This window comes from Lissotriton helveticus, chromosome 1_1, assembly GCF_964261635.1.
Source record: "Lissotriton helveticus chromosome 1_1, aLisHel1.1, whole genome shotgun sequence".
In the NCBI taxonomy this organism is placed as follows: Eukaryota; Metazoa; Chordata; class Amphibia; order Caudata; family Salamandridae; genus Lissotriton; species Lissotriton helveticus.
The window spans coordinates 1,614,306,702-1,614,326,073 of NC_136057.1; the positions used below are offsets into that span (position 1 = coordinate 1,614,306,702).

General features: G+C 43.9%; 3 protein-coding genes and 1 long non-coding RNA gene across 12 annotated transcripts in view; 3 read left to right on the forward strand and 1 right to left on the reverse strand.

Annotated features, from left to right (window-relative positions):
- LOC144829232 (uncharacterized) overlaps nt 1-19,372 on the reverse strand; it is an 814,902-nt gene that overhangs the window by 586,119 nt on the left and 209,411 nt on the right. The window lies entirely within an intron of this gene.
- The window catches only part of LOC144829219 (uncharacterized), a 464,862-nt gene that overhangs the window by 4,699 nt on the left and 440,791 nt on the right, over nt 1-19,372 (forward strand). The window lies entirely within an intron of this gene.
- Nucleotides 5,294-8,762, forward strand: HOXC9 (homeobox C9). Its single transcript, XM_078658874.1, has 2 exons — nt 5,294-5,926; nt 8,024-8,762. The coding sequence occupies exons 1-2, from the start codon at nt 5,386-5,388 to the stop codon at nt 8,266-8,268; spliced, it is 786 nt and encodes a 261-aa protein (XP_078515000.1). The 5' UTR covers nt 5,294-5,385; the 3' UTR covers nt 8,269-8,762.
- HOXC8 (homeobox C8) lies at nt 15,397-18,369 on the forward strand. Its single transcript, XM_078688081.1, has 2 exons — nt 15,397-15,970; nt 17,312-18,369. Exons 1-2 carry the CDS (start codon nt 15,532-15,534, stop codon nt 17,605-17,607), a joined length of 735 nt encoding a protein of 244 aa, XP_078544207.1. The 5' UTR covers nt 15,397-15,531; the 3' UTR covers nt 17,608-18,369.

The window sequence follows — 19,372 nt, forward strand, 5'->3', positions numbered from 1 at the left end:
ACGTTGCTCTAAGCATGAACATGTGACTGCATGCACGTGGATACGAATGGCCCCCTATACTAGCGTGTTCTGCGTGCAGGCATGCGTGCCAGGGAGAAAGGAAAAAGCAGAAATAGGCATACCCGTAGACACCGCTGCAGCCTCACGTGTCTTCTTTCAGGACATCCCCGTACAAGGACTGCAGGGACGCGGGTTGTCTGCTGCACGGATTGTCTGCAATAAAGACATTTTTTCCAGCTACACACAAGACGACACACATTACAAAGACACACACAGACTCTCATAGAGCTTTGCTGGCAATCAGGCCCACTCAGCCTACAATGAAAGGAAATTTGGGGCACTTGGGAGAGACTTGAGGAAATCGTGACTGCTTTAATGACACTTTGGAATGTTAACTACACCGAACACTTCCGACACTAAAAATCAGGCTGCAATTCCAACACGTTTTGTCTGAAAACTTTTTTGAGACAGAAATACTAATAGGTACAATGGCATCGCCATGCCACGTAACCCCACAGGAAGCACGGAACCCATAAAGCGCGTTCATACTCAGTCCACTGCCATTGCGAAGCTGCCATATTCTCTTTTCTCTTCTTCTAAGAGCTGCTGGTTCTTTTTTATTTAACCGTTAGACTTCAAACTGAGATCTCAAGAAATCTGCCTCATTTTTGGAGGGGCCGAGAAAGGAGAAAGCCTAATTTTGGAGGAGTGGATCTTTGTACACAGCACATTACACTATTGATAGGTGCAATCTATTCTTACATTTAAAAAAAAAAAAGTCTTCCCGTCAGAGAACTGAAAGAAAATAGGAGAGCTGAAGAGCAAGGAGGTCTTTGTGTGAAAATGTCTCAATTGTGGTACACTATGTGCTCTTGTTTATTTTTGGAAATATATCAAGTTGGGCACAAAAAGGAAAATACGATAGTTACAGTGGTCCGGCAAGTTCAAGCTCTGCTTGTAACAAATGGGACATGTTCCTCCTTTTTAGGCTCTTGACAATCCATCATAAATTGTGTGTGTGTCTCTTTGTAAAACCGAATGAACAGTTTGAGAAAGAAAAGGAATTGTAAGGAGAAGCAAACATGCTACTAACCCGCAAGGAAATTAAATAGCCAACTAGAAAGGAAAGAAACATAAAAGACAAACATAGAAGAAATAAGATACCGGGGGGAGGGGAGGGGGTTGACAGAACACAGTAAAGATTAAACGATGAAGAATGTAAAGGGGGAGCTAGAACTAAAATAACAATCCAGAAAACCTTTTTGTGGGCTGTCGATAAGCGACCTCAATTTTGCTAAAAGAAATTCGCCCCTCTAGGCAGCGTCTGGAAATTTTGGAGCAGGGGCCTTGCTGATTTGAAGCAGGGGGATGAAAAATAGGATAAGGCGATATTTCTCCGAACTTGAAGGAGTTTATTGAAGGGTGGAAGAGAATCGTTCATACTATCGGTAGTTATTTTTCTCCACGAGGCATTGTGCTGTCAAGGGTGGCGCGTTTGTGTCTGCAAGAGCCTAGGCCTTTCAGCCTGTGGGCAATCAACCTGTACTTCCCTCCTCTCAGGTCGCCTATGAGGCAGGATGCTGAAATTCCACTTAAAGGGATATCACATTCTACCTTCGTCCATGCTGCTCCTCAAGGAGAGCCGCTCCTCTGTCGTTCCTTTCAGGAGGAGGGTAGAGTCTGCCCTCCCTCCAGGCTTGAACTTACACTGGGATTTTTTCCTGAGTATGGACGGATGCGTTTTTTATTTTGATACCAGAGGGAATGAAGTAGAGGTTTCAGGAGCCCTTCCCTACACCTTGGATGCCTGCAGCCTTCTTTTATTTGAAGTGATTGATTTCTTTTTTACTTGAGAGTCCAGTGGATGCTTTCAGCAGTGAGTAGGCAGTGTGGCGGTGCGCCTCTGCTCCCAGTAAAGGCGTTTATTTTCCAATTTGGGGAATGACAGTTTGATGCATAAATCTGACGACCACGCACAAATTCGGATCTACAGCCCAAGAGGAAAGAAACTATGGGTGGCATAACCTAAGAGTTACAAGTAAGACTTCTGCAATATTCACCTAGCTGCAGCGGCAGGATTGCTGTGTGCATTGCTTTTATTTGTTTACGTCAGTGGCTCTGTGCTGGAGTCGAGAGGTTGAGCTGTGAGTATTGCAAGTCACTGAGTGAGGGTGGAGATGGCATTCAGGGCCCTGGAATGGACCAGGGGGTGTTTCATTCAAAAGCTGCGCGCTCTGTCAGCATTGCTAGCTTGCATGAGATTTTCCAAGAGTGGGGATGTGTATTCTTTCATAAGGCACGCAACATTAGTTTTCTTGTCAAGTAATGAAGAGAATAATGTCCTGCTCCCATTGTGCTCCCTCCAGCATTTCAGATATTATTATACATTCCTGCACAAGGCACTGTCCCGCGCGTTGTTTGTAAACGCTGTGCATACAGTGTGCAGTCAGAAAAACAGGTTTCCGCTTTACAAGTACGTCATTCTATCTCTGCTCGTAGGTACTGAATAGTAAATTTAGCTGAAAAACTGTTGAAAGAATCATTACGCACTTCTATCTCTGCTCGTAGGTACTGAATGGTAAATTTTGCTGAAAAACTGTTGAAAGAATCATTACGCACTTCTATCTCTGCTCGTAGGTACTGAATAGTATATAATTAGCTGGAAAACTGTTGAAGGAATCATTCTGCACATAATACAAAATTGTCTTGTTTTGGTCTTCGATTCTGGTCGCGTTTGCTATGATTTGCTTTGTCCTGCCCACAAATCCTAATATTTGTTTCACTGCCACCAGTGTTTGTTGTTTGGCTTGTGGTTGTGTGGGAAAGATAATTTTGAAGGGAGGCTGAGGGGGCGGGCAATAAACCAAAAGTACATTGAAGTTGTACTTGAAGATTTAGAAAGACATGCACTGAAAAGCTGGCGTTGTGTTGTTTTTTTCTTTATCATTAACGCGGCTGTTGAAACGGAGTCGAAATCAATGATACTTTGTCATCAAGAAATATTATGAAGGCCTTTTAGGAATGTGCTCGAAAATATTTTGAATTGGTGCATTGTGCCACTGTCAGGGGGTTTGCACGTGTGCTCAGTCGATGCCCTGCTGCGGCTTCTCACGAGTGTTGTGAAGAGACCGCCCTTAGAATGCAAAGCCATGCTTGAATGTATGTGGCATATTTGGACAGGGACACACACCCACACCGCGGCCCGGGCTGCACACATACAGGTTTCATCCGCCTGCTTGCAGAGGACCAGCGGTGTGGCGGGGGCTGCCTCAAGAATCCTTAGGCACCTTTTATCGGTGAGGGGGTCTCCCAGCACTGTACCTTACCGACTCCATCGTCACAGAGACGAACGTGAGCACTAGAGCCACGCTGGGAGGCTGACCTGACTGAGTAAGAAGGAACAGATTTTAAAACGATTGCTGAGCTGTGAGCAAACGACTTGTTTATGCTGGCCAATGGGAGGCTGCACCGTGAGAAATAAACTCTCCTCTTTCTAACTTGCTTGCGTAGAGGTAGGACAATGCGCCGAAAAATGAACTGATTTGAGACAGGGAGAAGTATCTGGCAGAACAAGTCACCCAAAAGAAAAGGGCACTTTCAAAACCTCACATCCATAGTAGAAGTGCTAGGTGTTAGGGGCTGAAGTAGGCAGGGGTAGTAGTGTTCAATGGTTCCCAGTGGTGGCACTACTGGCAGGTTTGTTTTTAAACTAAAAACGCATTTCTCAAACGCAGCACGGAGTTATGTATATGTTCTATTGAAATATAGTCTCCCAGAGCAGGATGTGTGTACCATAATGTCATGGCGTGCTTGGCTTGGGTCACAGATGTCCCCCAGGTAGAAGGGTGTGAGCGAGCCTTCAGGAGCCGCCCCGTGCTGAGTGCTCTGCTGTGCATCATTTATCCTCGTTTGCCCAACTCAACCTTCATTCTGAACTCAGGAGTGATTCAAAGGCAGGGTAAGACACTCGTATCCTTTCCAGCTGCCACAACACAAGTCTGTCTACATAAAAAAAAACGCGAGACGAGATGAATGTCTAAAAAACAAAAAATGATTGTGTCCTTGTGTAATGTAACTGGTGCTCATGTAAAGCGCTACAATACCTTCGGGTCGAGTTCGCGCTACATAAAACCTAAAACAAAATAATGTGGTTCCACCATCCATTTCTAATAAAGAGAAGACAAGGAATTTATTTTTTCAGATATTCTCTCGAAACCTCATTTTAAGTGCCATTTGCTGCTTCCTCTCCAGTTTTAACACACTCTAGTGCCAAAAGAAGATTTTTGTAAGTATTATTTCAACTATAAAATACACTGGTCGAAGGCCCATACTTTACTTTAAGACGTACACAATGGCACGAGAAAAGAAACAACGACAAACACCCTTTTGAGGGACCGGACGGAAGTGACCCATCTCCAAAAGTGAGCTTTTTCAAGGGATCCCCTGGTCTTCCATTTTTGTTTCCTGAAAGACATGTTTATGGACAATCGAATGGTCCTCGTAAAAAATTTATTGAAGGACATAAAAACATCCCACGGCCGCTTGCCGACTGCGAGAGCTGCCTTTCGGCTCGGCGCTCTTTGGGAGGGGAGGGGGTATTTCTTCAGTGTGCTATAATTAGTATGCATGCACAACTTCTGGAGTGTGTCCGTGTACCTCTGCGTCAACATACAACTACACGCACACGTGTTTGTATGACTAGATCAATAGGGCCACCTTCCAACTTACTTTAAAAACTGAAGGGGTGGGCAACTGACTGCAATCGCCACAAAAAAAACTAAAGAAACACAACATCACGGGGAAAAAATGAAGAAAACGCAATAATTGGAAATAACAATTATTTCCCATTTAAATCAGAAATATATTTTGTGCATTTGAAGCCAAATGTATCCAGGGATGAACACACAGAAGGAAAAAAACTGCACAGGCAATGGCAGACAGAGATGAATGACGCGAAGAAGTAGTCCCCTCTTCTTGCTGCCTGCACGTCCCATAACTCCCTTATTTCCCCTAGATTTTCTCCCATACACTGCCTTTTTCATCCCCATGGGGCAGCCAGACCCGCGACAAAGCCACCCTAGCTGCCTCTCATAATTTCCAGCAGCTCCCACGACTAATATTCCACGGTAATTCCATCAGAGTTATGCAAGCCGGTTCAGCCTAGCTCTATTAAAGGAGTAGAGGGGAGGGGGCGAAAAAAGAACCTGCGCATTGATACACACTGTATTTTTTTTGGGTAAATACTATCACGTGGGAGGCGAGATCCAATAGGCAGCAGGGAAATGCTGAAAAAATAATTACCTGCCCTGATTGTTCTATGAGCAGATAAAAAGTACACATTCACTTCATACAATAATCTTATGAATGTAAAAGAGGGGGGACACAATGTCGGCTTCGGGTCCTATCAGCAACTACTATGTGGACTCCCTGATCGGCCATGAGGGGGACGAGCTGCTGGCTTCCAGGTTCCCAGCCACTGGGGCTCACCCTGCAGCCGCCAGACCGTCAGGGCTGGTCCCGGACTGTGCAGATTTCCCATCCTGCAGCTTTGCCCCCAAACCCACTGTCTTCACCACCTCCTGGGCTCCCGTGCACTCGCAGTCCTCGGTGGTGTACCACCCTTACAGCCACCACCAGCCGCACATTGGCACCGACGCGAGGTACGTGCGCTCCTGGCTGGAGCCGCTCTCCGGGGCCGTGTCCTTCCCGGGCTTCGCGGCCACCAGCAGGCATTACGGGCTCAAGCCCGACTCCTTCCCCGGCAGGAGGGGCGACTGCGGCCCTGGCGACCCCCGCAGCTACCCGGATTACATGTACGGCTCCCCCGGCGACTTCCGCGACAGGACCCCGCAGATCATCCCCTCCCCGGAATCCGAAGCCCTGGGCTCCAGCAAGCACAAAGACGACAAGGCGGAACTGGACCCGAGTAAGTTTGCACTTATTGCTGTTTACAACCGGGAGTGGGAGTGGTGGGTGGATGGAGGGAGAATTATAGACGTGCCTTGAAGTGTCCTCCATAAAATGTAACTACCTTGGGCTGTTAAGGAGCCCTTTATAGGGCTTCTCCGAAAGCCACTGTTCCTGCAGAGAGGCTGTAAAAACAGAAGATGCAAGATCAGATCAGGGAAAAAGCTACTAGGTAGGGTGAAGGCATCTTGGAGGCTAAAATGTGCGTGCAGGTTTGGTTTTATTGTGCTGGGGAAAGCTCCCTCGAACGCTTTGTGTCCAAGAGCTTCCAGCGCTATGTGTGTTGCGTTTCATGCATGTCCGAGGCGGCCAGAGTGGGCACACTTTCCAAGAATATACTGCAGGCTGTGGCTCCATGTGGAAGGAGGGTTAAGAGAGCTTAGAAAAGATGGGCAGAGGGCTGTCTCCAGAGGCTTCCAATGCTGTGCTTTAGGAAGTGAACGCTCGTCCTCCATGGGGACAGCTGTAAGGCCACCTTTTGGGGTGGCTGGCTACACATGGGCTCACCCACCGGCAGGGGCTGCGCTAGAAACATAGCGGGGTATTAAAGAGGAAGGGGGCCACCATGTCAGCCATGACACTGGGTCTTACCCTTGAAGAGGCACGTTCTGGAGTCCAGAGCTCCCGGCACTTCCTCTGCAAGGGAGGTCTCGGCTAGGGCGGTGGCACGGTACAGCTGCCAGGTGCAACGCCAGCACTCAGGGACGTCTCATGCACCTTATAGTTACACAGGGAGGCGTGATGCTAAAGGGAGTTAGAAGGTGATACTTCGGTGTAAAGGCAAGCAGAGAGAGGTTGGCAGAGGTGAGAGGGTGCAGCACAGCACATGCCCATTGTGTTTCCCAAACAAGTGCTAGTTTAATTTCGCAACAGCACACAGGTCACTGAGCACTCAAGCAAACATAGGTCAGTGGCCAGGTAACCTTGCATATGACTAGATTCCAGCGGTGCACGCAGTGCCCTAAAAATGCCTCATTTGCTCTTAAACCTGAGCACTACTTGCTACACTTGATACAGATCGTTGTGTGTGTGAAAATGCAGGCTACGTCTAAGTTGTAAATATCTTGTGTAATCAGGGTCACAAAAAACAACACAGGATGTAAATCTAAACAGACATACACAGGAGAATATACCAGTGCACACACAACTGCATGGATATCTATCTTTGTGTAGTCACCTAAACACACACATTAGGCTACAGTTATCTTTCTGTGCACGTCCACGCACATAAACACAAGGTGGTGGGGATAAAACCCCAGACACACCATGACCACACATATATGTGAGGAAAAGACATGCCAACTGGCCCTCTGTAACTTGGAACCCATGATACGTTCTATTTGGACTACCAGCCAATATTACTTAACATATGCTTCTAGGCATTAGTGCGGGATTTAAGACAAAAGATAACAGTGAGCAAAAGAGCACAATGACACACCTCAAGCCCTTGCTTCCCAGGATACACAGAGAGTACACGTCTCGAATCCACTATGGGGAGTGAACCATGGGGTGCATGCAGAGCTCTGTCGAAGGAAGAAGCTCAGGCGCAAATTCATACACAAATACCAAAAAGGAAAGTAGACGCTCATACCTCTTAAAGTAGTTACCACTGGTGGAGAGAGAGGTAACAGGAACACAAGAAGCTCAAAGTGCAGTTAAATTGTTCCGTCAGTGGGGGGGGAGAAGAAATTCGGAAGCTTAGTCTCGATACACGCCCTGCCGAAGGGTTGCGGTTGTAAAAAGCGTTTATGGGCCCAGTATACATGGATATATTTGACTTTTTATGACTATGTCCTTAAGTTACTCCTACTGGCCCTAAACATAAACCGCCAACTCGGTGTTAATAACAGTAGCATGCAATGTGGTAAAAGCAAGAAAATAGGGGGGGGAAATAACTTTTGTAACAAGTATTCTAAAGTTTAGAAATGATTGCTTAAACAGACCAGAGTGCCAGGTTCAGAACAGCTTCTACACATGTGCATGTCAGTTGTGCGTATCCGAAGTAAGACTACATGTTCACGTTGTTTCAATTCTTCTTTTTTTTTCATTTGCTTAGACAACCCGGTGGCGAATTGGATCCACGCACGGTCCACCAGGAAGAAAAGATGCCCCTACACAAAATATCAGACTCTGGAACTGGAGAAAGAATTTTTATTTAACATGTACCTGACCCGAGACCGGCGCTATGAAGTTGCCAGGGTCCTCAACCTCACGGAGCGCCAAGTCAAAATCTGGTTCCAGAATAGGAGGATGAAGATGAAAAAGATGAACAAAGAAAAAAACGACAAAGAACAACCTTGAAAAAGTTCAAAGAAAAACAAACTTAATAAACGGTGTGCATATCAATGAAGAGAACAGAAAAGAACTGTTAAAGTTAACCACTCTGGATAAGACAAAAACGTTTTTTTGACTTTGAATGTAAAGGATTCGTGTTTAGATTAGTTTAAACACATCAGTATTTTGGAGCACATGCTTTTCTAGAAAAGCAAATAAATGAATAAAAACGATGTTTTCGTCTATTTCCCTCAGAATACAAGTACTTGAATTGTTGGTTTGTATTTGTTTTGTAGTATTTTATTTTATTTTGTAACTTATACTGCGACAGTGTTTTTTTATTTTACAGATTGTGATTGGTTATTTTGTATTAAAGTAGGGCCGTGTCTGTTGATTTGGGAAATTGTTGTCCATGAAATATGTTCTCGTGTAAATACTTGTTTGTTTAAGTTTTGTCAGAAGAAAACCCTACTTGTATTGTTATTCTGTTTTGCTTGTAGAAAATATGTAAATATAGCTAACACCACTGAAACAATGATTGGAGTCTCTTTATTTAAATTAAGCCATTTTCTTTGGCTGTTGATTCAGGCAACAAAACTGCTAATCAGATCCTTCGATATGGTAGGAGATTGGAGAAAATAAGACACGCAATTCTGCGAAAATGAGCAGGAAAAAAACATTTTGTATGATTTGCTGAGAATGCAATGTGGTAGAAGGGTCTCAGAATGGCACGAAGGCTCTGATCACCTTGCCACTTGTGCATGATTCATTATTAAGATCCCTTGGCAATGGACAATGCAACGTACACGTAATCCTCGTACACTGTTTCTATCAATTATCTAACAATAAATAAATATATCTAACGAATAGCAAGAGTACGAAACAGAATCGAAACAGAGTATACCTGGAAGTATAAATGCATCTTATTCTGTGTTTGTACCAACAGCTATGCTGTGTATCTCTGATAGGAAGGAGGAAAACAGCAACATCATTTCTTCCCTTCCATAAGAGCTACTTCTGGGTTTTGACGTTTTGGTCTCTCCTGGTTAGAAGAGGCATATACATCGCTTATTCTACGCTATGTGACAGCAATTAATGCCAACCACTTAATACATTAGAGCAAATTAAAGCTGCCCTGTGTGTGTGTTGTGTATGCGTGCATCTCCTAGTATTTGCGTGTCTATTTGTTGTGCGATTGTGTTTAGGTGCTCGTGTGTCTCTGTGGAGTATGTCTGTTTTGTGTGTTCATTAATGTGAGCTAGTTACATGGCAAATACCCTTCACTTTGACATCTGGTTGTGTCTGCGATGTCAGTTTTTTTGTGGAAAGCCCACGCACTGATTGTTGAAAAATAAGCCTAGTAGCTCACGTGGGCTCTCGCAATTCAACATGGCGGGCAACGTGTGTAGTGTGGCTCCATTCCAGCCTGTACACTCTAACCATGTGTACTCGTCATTAGATGGAGAAGGTTTTAAACCACAGTCTCACCGAGGTCCCCGGTACAAAGGTTTACATCAGGTCGTGCGTTTAATGAAATGGGTTTCAGCGATATTCAATTTTGCTAATGATAAACACACGGCCTGGAGCAGGAGGTTTGACGCCCCCTGCACGCTGAAATGCGAATCTGGACATGATTAAACTTTGCGCTGGCCTCCAAAGCTCTCTGCATTTAATTCTCAAATGGATATTGCCCTTAGCAAATGGGCAGCTTTTAAAAGGTTCCCTAAAGCAAGCGATGTATAGTGTGCAGCAGCCTCAGGATATAATGCCTATCTTTATTTATATCTTGGAGTGTGCAGTGACAGGGCGGCGCGGCTAGAGACAGGCTTTGTGACAGTGCGAGTTATAACGTGTGTGAGGGAGAGAAGGTTGTGGCGAGCTGTAATTACAGCATGAGCACAAAGACAAATATATTTTTCGATACATAATTCTGTGCACGTACTATGTGCGCTTGAAGTTTTGATTAATGCATTTAAGTGCACACGAACCGAGTGCATAAATGTGTGTGACCAAGTGCTATTTACAGCGGAGTGCGTCCTGTAATGGCCTAACCAACTAAATATATGGGTGAGAGGTGTGTGTGTGTATATGTATTTAGAAATATCAAATATTGGGTGTTACAGCATTCAATCGTAGGGGCGGCCTGTGAGGTATATACAGCCACATTCAGTACATCACTCACTTACTAAAACAGGTGCATTAAACGCCACAGACAGACGGTAAAACTGCTTCGACATGAAAGACGCGCACAGAAGAAGCAGGTACTTGTCTTAATCGACAAACAGATGATTCCCTGCCCTGGGGTAACAAGCATTAGATGCCCTTCATCGCCGCATGGAAAAACTACTCGACCTAAGGCAAAGTTTACCTACATTTGGTAATATTTGTGATGTGTCTTGGGTTGACACTGCTACATACGAATTGCGGCTTTGCTATAGCTGTTTCCGGTTTTTTTCTTCACATGTTGTTGCTGCGTGGATGTAAAAGAAGGTTCGCGCATTGTGTAAACACTGTATTCCACGCAGAGGCCTGTCTTTACCAGGGCTGAGTGGTGGAAGGAAGTAGTGGTGTGGCCCAGAGGGACGGACGGTTGTTTGGCAGGGCCCGGACAATAGATTAATCAGTGAAGTGTCCCATGAAGAGATGGGACCCTCTTTCAAAGAAAGGGGAAGCAAGCAGACATAAAAACAAATCAAGCAAGTCATACCAAGACACAGAAAACGAAGCCACGTTTATCCGTCGGGAAAGTGTCAATAAGCCACCTACATGTTTGTATGGAAAATAGTTAAATATTTCGTTACAGGAGTGCGTTTAAGCCTTTTGTCAGCGTACTTTTCTTTTTTTTTCTTCTTTAAATTGCTTCAGGAAGACTGCCTTTTATTGCCCGTCACAAAACAGCGAACAGGATGGATTCCTGCCGGACTGAAAGCAGTCCGGAGGTGCACTTCCGCAACAAAAATGCTGCCTTTTACAGCTCTGTTTGTCCCACTGCTGTTGTCCTAAAAGGCAAGAACAAAAAACAGGGCTCCCGGGATGGCTAGACGTCTGGCGTTAATTGTTTTATGGTTTAAATAAAGCGGAGGCGCTTCCCTTTGAAACTGGATTTTTGGAATGTTTCGTCTAGCACTATAAACAGTAGCAAAACTAAATTCTCGACAAAAAAAACGGCCTAAACTAAGAGTGGGGTGAGACATGCGAAATTAGGAGTTATGCTTGCCAACATTTTCAAAACAACAATAAAACCATTTTTTTTAAAAAGCACGTTCGGCGTTTTCCGTAGAAATTCTGATAAAGTACACACACAAATATTTAAATTTCAACATTAGCAAAATGTACCGTTTCACAGAGATCGGTGACTATTTACAGTAAACCGACAATATTTATATAGACCTTGGATCAATCCAATGGCATCCTTGTTTCACTACATTTCATCGTAGTCTGTTTCTGTGCATGTTTTTTTTTGTCTGGTTGCCACAGAATGAATAAATGTGCATCATTTGTAGAAGATGTTAAACAGATGTTCACTGTTTTGAAATTATTCGACACCATGGCATGCATTAATATCTCTACACTAAATATTATTTCACGCACACACATTAATAGTCAAAGTCATTAATATGAACGCATCAAATATTTAATTGTCACATAAGATAGATAAACAGGGGCAGGTAAGCAGAAAAAAATACTGCATAATTAATATCGCATATCTGTCAGTTTAAAGTAATACATAAAGCATACATTGAATTGCATTATTTAATGAAGCGCAGCAATGGATGTCGGACGGTTAACACAATTTAGCAATGGCAGTCACCGCAAACAGAAGATAAAACATTTGACAATCGGTTAAAAAAACGTAACATAACATTTTGTAAAAAAAAAAAAAAAAGAAACCAAAACACCGTGTTTATATTGTAATATTTTATTTTTATGAAAATGTATGTTTAGTTTCAATCCACTCCTGTTTTGTCAGAAAATATATTGTAGGCTCAAGGTGCTGGGCAAAAAAGAGACGCAAGATGGCGCTGTTGTTCAATGTTACAAGCAGGGTTGCCCATTAATTTGCACAGAAGTCGATTACACCTACAGGCCTTCCCATGGATTTCCAAACGGAACTCATAACGCATATTTACAGCATCTTGCATCTATTAAGAGTACGTTTCCGTGTGTATGAGAATCTAAAAGAAGTAGTGAAAAGTAAACAATATTGGCTCAGAAAACGTAATGTAATCTCTTCTATTGAAATTGAGTGGAGGGGAAACCATAATATGGTTATGTGCTTTGCAATAGAACTCGGCCTCCATGTACTTTAAAATACTTTAAGGTGAAGGCTTGTTAGTTTAGGAGAAACGTTTGCGGGAGGAGTTCGGAAGCACAAGTGGGGAATGTAGGCCAAAAAAGAGCTAATCACACAAAGGGGCATGCGTAGCGCGCGCGCGCGTGTGTGTGTGTGTCGATAGAAGGATGGGTACACTTGTGAGAAAGATTAAGTATATTTACATGTTTAATAAAGATGCAAATCCAAGCGAAATTGTCTGATGTGAGCATCTAATGGAAGCACTGTGCCCACCTCAATATATGCATACTTTAAGAAAATATAATACACACACACATATGTACACACGTCATATACACCAACATGTAGAAAGAGAGTACAGCTTGTAATTTAGAATTTAGTGTACATAAATATTTTTTAAAAGAGAAATAATGTGTAGAGCAACGTTAGACAATATTTACGCCGGACAATATTCATACAACGGTATTGTGTTACCACACTCATTAAACACCTACCTGGTAGGTCACGGAGATAAATGGAATATATATATAGTCACAGATTTTGTATGCCCGATTGCGAGGAGAAATTAAAAACATTGCATTTTTATTCTCCGTTGCATCGTTAAACTACACACACACACACCCCACATAATGAAATTGAAAGAAAGTTCCAGTGGCATTTAGCAATAGGATGACTAATTAAAAATAGCTACAAAACAGAAATGTACAAAAGAAAATCGATAGGTATTATCAGGGATTGGTTTAAAACTGGAATGTGGAAGTAGTAGGCAAGGCGGTTATACTTCAAGAAACAGCACAGTGGAAACTACTCGCTCTATGGAAACAAACCCCTGCAAACAATCTCAAGAAGATTAAATCAATTTCAGTCGAATATATTGCTCACACACATAGGTTCCAAAATTTAAACCAACGCAGCACAGTACACAAATTGAAGAACGTTAAACTAATCTCGAAATATAAATGTATTTTCCGAATTCCTGAAGTGGACCCTTTTCGTGTAGAGATAATGCAATAATTTCACATTTCAAGCTTACATTCTGCATGTGAAGCTATCCTTTCATGAAAATTATACACACACACGTAAGATGCTAGAAACAAGCGTGTGTGAATAGGTATGAAGTCAGGTACATAGAACTGATAATACAATGCACCTATGTATGTGGCAATATTATCTTTCTATGGAAACCACTGGGGAGAAAAATCTTCCTCGCCTTGTTCTGATATTTGTAAACCGAAGCCATCCATTAAAAAAGGTAGCAAAGTGTACACACTTGAGCTCAAAAAGCTGAATTACTGTTGCATGCATGTTGCTGTTTTTTTTTCTTTCAAGCATAGAAGCATAGAAGGCATTTGTGGTCGTAGGCGCACAGTGAATCGGAAGAACACGCGAGTGAAAAAAAAACTCTGCTATCCAACGTATGTTCTTTCCCCAATCTCAAATGTACGCATTCAGGATAAAATGGGGATGTAGGTTGTTATAAACTAAACATAAAGCGAGCAGTATATTTATTGTTCCGTGCTTTCCTGTTTCCGAAGGAAGACTTGGAGCTGGTTGAATTTTATGGGAGTTTTTTAGTACAGTCATAAAAAGGAAGCCTTTTGAATGGAGCAGCTGAATGATTGTCAGCATGGAGCTACTAAACCACAAAGTACTAAGTATGTGCCCTGTGCAGTATTTGCTACAGCGACAGATGGAAATAAGGTTGTTTTGCAACAAGCGACTGTTTTTCTTGCTTTTGTTTGTTTTGCTTTGCGCCTCACTTTTCCCCAGCTGGTGCAGAATAAAAACAAGTCCGTTTTATTGAACATATGCATGCTTTGCTGTGAATCTCAAAGTCAACCACTCCCTAAGGAGCCAACAGTCATCAGAGAATGACTTAAATAATACCCCTATATGGACACTGAAAACACATTGGTCTCTCTGGTAAAAAAAAGACTTATCCACAGTGACTCGGGATGTAAAGTTTCCTTTACTGAACAAGTGCCTCCTCCTGATTCGCTCTACCCCTTTAACACTGTTATATTTGTCTGTGTTATTGTTTATTTAGACATTAAACGTGTTTTCTCCATTTAAAATAAAGCACACTTACAGCTAAAGGCTACGCATGCTGCATGTTACAGAGGGTGGTGTAAAAGAGAGGCGGGGGAGAGGGAGTGTGTGAAGGGGACGTGACGTCACGACTTCTGTTGATTGTGCATTATTCTCCGAAATAAATAAATACCGACGGGAAGGTGGGAGGGGCTCTTAATGGCCGATATCAATCAATAATTTGTGTATCACGACCCCATAGGAAGGTTTCATTTTCATACCTGTCGAGGTTACCTAAGCTGACCTCACAGCGCATGTATCCCTCTCCGAGCAGTGAAGAGGCTGGATAGGAGAGAGAGCGAGCGAGCGAGCAGAAAAAAAGCACCTTAAAGATATTAATGCGCACCTTTCATAACCCACCCTCATTCATTTATGTTTTTTTTTTTGTCCTGGTGGTTGGTTTCCTACGTCCCCTTCCTTCAAACCCCTCACCCCCCACCCCAAAGCCCCTTGTCATTTCTCTCACTGCTTCGTCCTGCTGCAGGGTTATTGGCAGGCAGCGCCAATAGCGTGTGAAGGCGCCTCACCGCCGGGATTTTGAGGAATTTGCCTGTGGTGCTCAGGCAAGGAGCAGTAAAAGGGAAACTGAAGCACAGCTCTACCTACCGACTGATACAAGCGCAGCCAAGAGGCAGCACTGAGAATTTTTTAAAGAGCCCTGCACTCTCGGCCACCATGATCCATCTGTGAAGAGGGGCTGCTCACATCCTGCCGTGTTACAGACAAACCAACACTGAAGGACTTTAGAGAACAGCCGGGGGCAGAAACCACTGGGCTTCTCGAATTAAAAGCGTCTGGGTGTTTTGTTCATCATTTTCCTGGCTTTTCTCCCTGCCCAGTTGCTCTTTCGGTTTGGGAGGGGGACGGAGAGCGCGAGACAGGCAGGTCGCACTGTCCATGCTGCAGCCATGAGCTCCTACTTTGTGAATCCGCTCTTCTCCAAGTACAAAGGCGGCGAGTCCCTGGAACCCACGTACTACGACTGCCGCTTCCCCCAAGGTGTTAGCAGGAGCCATGCCTTGGTGTACGGCCCGGGCACGGGGGGCCCGGGCTTCCAGCATCCGTCCCACCACGTGCAGGACTTCTTCCATCACGGGACCACCTCGGGCATCTCCAACACGGGCTATCAGCAGAACCCCTGCGCCCTGACCTGCCACGGGGACGCTTCCAAGTTCTATGGCTACGAGGCACTTCCGCGGCAGTCCCTTTATGGTGGCCAGCAAGAGGGGAGCGTGGTTCAGTACCCTGACTGTAAATCGTCCTCCAACAGTAACACTAGCGACGGACAGAGCCACTTAAATCAAACCTCGTCTCCCAGCCTCATGTTCCCGTGGATGAGACCACACGGTTAGGATACGTAAATATGCACGGATTATTGTGATGTCACTTGCTTGCTTGTTGTTGTTCTGTTGATACTGCATGCTGTACCCATCCTTTCCGCTTTAAATTTGAAAAAAGTAAACTAATAGATTGGGACTCAGAGCAGAATCAAATGCCTCTCTGTGGGTTCCACAAAACCTGGAGCGACCCCTTCCCCTTCTCAGAAGAAAGTTAATGTAGGTGATTTCAGTTAAAAGTTTTTTTTTCGTGTGGCCCTCCCTGCCATAAAGTTGGAGTTATTTTTATGACTCTGCCTCGAGGAGAGAAACTCGATACAGCTCCCATGAGGTTGTTTGGAAATTGCTGGTTGCGATGCATGCTGTGTTGTTGTTGCTTTTGTAAACGCGGCAGAGGGGGGACTCCCTGTGATAGAGAAATGTAGGTAGATCTAGGTGTTTCCCGCGAGTGGGCCAGGGCTGGAGTGATTTACACTAACCGGTCGCGGGCTTGCAAACGCGTTTTACAAGGCACTAACCAGAGAAACTTTGCACAGAGCTTCCGCGGCCTCTGTCCCAAACACTCAGAGTGATTTGTGGACAGAAAACGAGGCAATGTTGAATGGGCAGGCTCCTCTTGCTTCTGCAGTTTTAACGCACATAATCATCCAGCGCATATTTTTTACCAAGACAGTCTCTATCTAGTTCAGTGTCTTTGTGGGACTGACTGCAAACTCTAGTCTTAATGTTGTCAGGACAGACATTTCCTTTAAACCCCGAGAAGGCACAGCCATTCCACACAACAGAAGCTTTGAATTGCAGATTTGTGATGCTCTGCAAGTTTGGGCATGATTTATGCATTCGTCTATATAGCAAGTGTCTGAAGAACTACATTTCCGAGGCCCGTTTTCTAGGACGTGAAACAGGTATGTTCAGGCCATTCTTTAAAAAGCATACCGTGGTTAGCACGAGAAACACTTGCACGCCGGACTTATTTTCCCTCTGTGAGAGACTTCCCGTAACACGGAGACCTCTCGATTTGCTCTCTCAACTAGTTTTGTTTTGTTTTTGAAAGGTTAGGGAAGGCACAAACCACAATAAAACGTGCCCGAGAAAAGAGGCCAGAAGGGAATGATCTGGGAGCCAAACGACTCCATCCACAGGGATGAAAGGCACGGAGGGGCAAGATGGTAAAAGTTGATTAGTGTGGCAGTAAAGGAAGCTGTTTAGTTTTATAAGGGCACTTGTCGTGGAGCACGGCTGGGAAGAGGAAGGGGGACCCTGTAGTAAAAGAAGGCTGAGAAAGGGTAATCAGCAACTTAACAACTTAAATTAAAAAAAAACTGCTGTTGTTTCTCTTGTCCCCCCGCAGCTCCCGGAAGGCGCAGTGGCCGACAGACCTACAGCCGGTACCAGACCCTGGAGCTGGAGAAGGAGTTCCTGTTCAACCCGTACTTGACACGGAAGCGCCGCATCGAGGTCTCCCACGCACTGGGACTCACGGAGAGGCAGGTCAAGATCTGGTTCCAGAACCGGAGGATGAAGTGGAAAAAGGAGAACAACAAGGACAAGCTGCCGGGAGCCAGGGACGAGGAGAAGACCGAGGAAGAGACGAACGAGGAGGAAGAGAAGGATCAGGAGGAGGAGAAGGAGGACTCAAAGGAATAGTCTTGTATGTTTATGTGTGTGTTACTGGTTGTTTCTTGCTCCATTTCCTACTTTATTTTGAAATTTGTTTTGCTGTGGCTTCATTTTTGGCCCATCCACTGCATCAGACAAATGAAAATAGAGACATGCCCACGACTTCCTTCTTTGTGTTCATTTAAATGTCAAAGGACGGATAATTAGTCATAAGAAACTACCTATCCTGGGAGTCGAATCCTTTTTATGAAGTTTCCCGGGACTTACGCTGCATTAAAGGAGCCTGCTTATTTGTGGGTCAGATGGAAATATTGGTTCATGCGATATCAACAGTGATAGGCCAGCAGAAGAGAGAAAACAAAGACAATACAAGTGCTATGCCAAGTTGCACATGATGTTTAGGAATTGAAAACAAGTACAAATCAGTGTTTTGATTCTGTTGCACCTCTTTCACTTCTTCCGCAGGTGAGCGAGAGAAGAAGGAGGCCAACAGCTGCTTCATGCTAACAGTATTGATTGAATGGGAGAAGGGGACAGATCTATCTATCTATCTATCTATCTATCTATCTATCTATCTATCTATCTATCCATCGAGACTCCCCTTCTCCCATATATACATACACATTCTAACGTCTTGTGTCTGTCGCACCTATGTATGTACGTGCATCCAGTTAGTATAACTTTTAGTGTTACAATGAAACTCGCACGTTTTCGACTATAACTTGACAAAACAGGGAAGATAACAGAGAAGGAGCCAACATCAACTGTCACATTAATGAACAATGTCTCTCTGAGAGAACAAAACAAGCCCGGTGAATTTGCGGGTGTGATTCTCTGTGGTATGCGCTGTCCACGTAGGCATTCTCTTTGTTTTTTTGTTTACTGTTGATGTGCGAACCCTCAAGAGTTGTTCTTGTACTACCTACCAGGTAACCTGCTTCTGAATCTGTAGCAACCAATGGGCACTTACATAATGCAATAATGTACTTGTCCTGCGTGTTTAACTAGTAGCAGTGTTACCAAATGCAAGCTACGAAGTAGCCAATACAGAGACAAGAAAATAAACGTGTACCTTACCTTGTACTTCATAACTACCTATTGAAGAAGTTTTGCTTTGGGATGAATGCGAAATGCAGTCGTGTTGTAGTTTGCTGCAGCTTTACATATGTTTCATCCTTAAACAGATTCCCAACAACTGAAAACTGCCTAGTTGAACGCACATGTTGTTACTTTTTATCGTGCTTATAAGTAGTGTAGGACTAAATTGCACTGAATGTATAGTTATATATTTGTCTTGACCATAACTGTTTAAAGCAATGTGCTGAAAATAAAGGCAAAACGAGCCTTTATTTCGAGTTTATTTTTTATTTCTGTAACAGCATAGTTCTGCGTGTTCAAACTATGAATGAATGTAACAGCTGTCCTCGAGGACTAGGTTCTAGAGACAGCCGGTTTGTATTGTATACGTGAGACTTTAAGTAAATAATATTAATGATAATAAAACAGTTTTAAAATTATCTAATTTCGTCCTCGTTGTTTCTGTTGTGAGAGGGATAAGACAGACGATGTATAGACACGTATACTGTTCTAAGACAGGAGTAAAATGAACTGAAGTGGATTGAAGGAAAGAGAGGGATGGAGGGGGCGCTGTCAAAGCACAGTCGATGGTCGATAACAAAATCAAAAATAGTTCGTGGCCGATCTTCATGAATGAGAAAATAACTCCGACCTAACCTACTTCTCGTCATTAGCTCCAGTCAGCTTGAGACTCAGTGCAAAGGTAACCGGACTG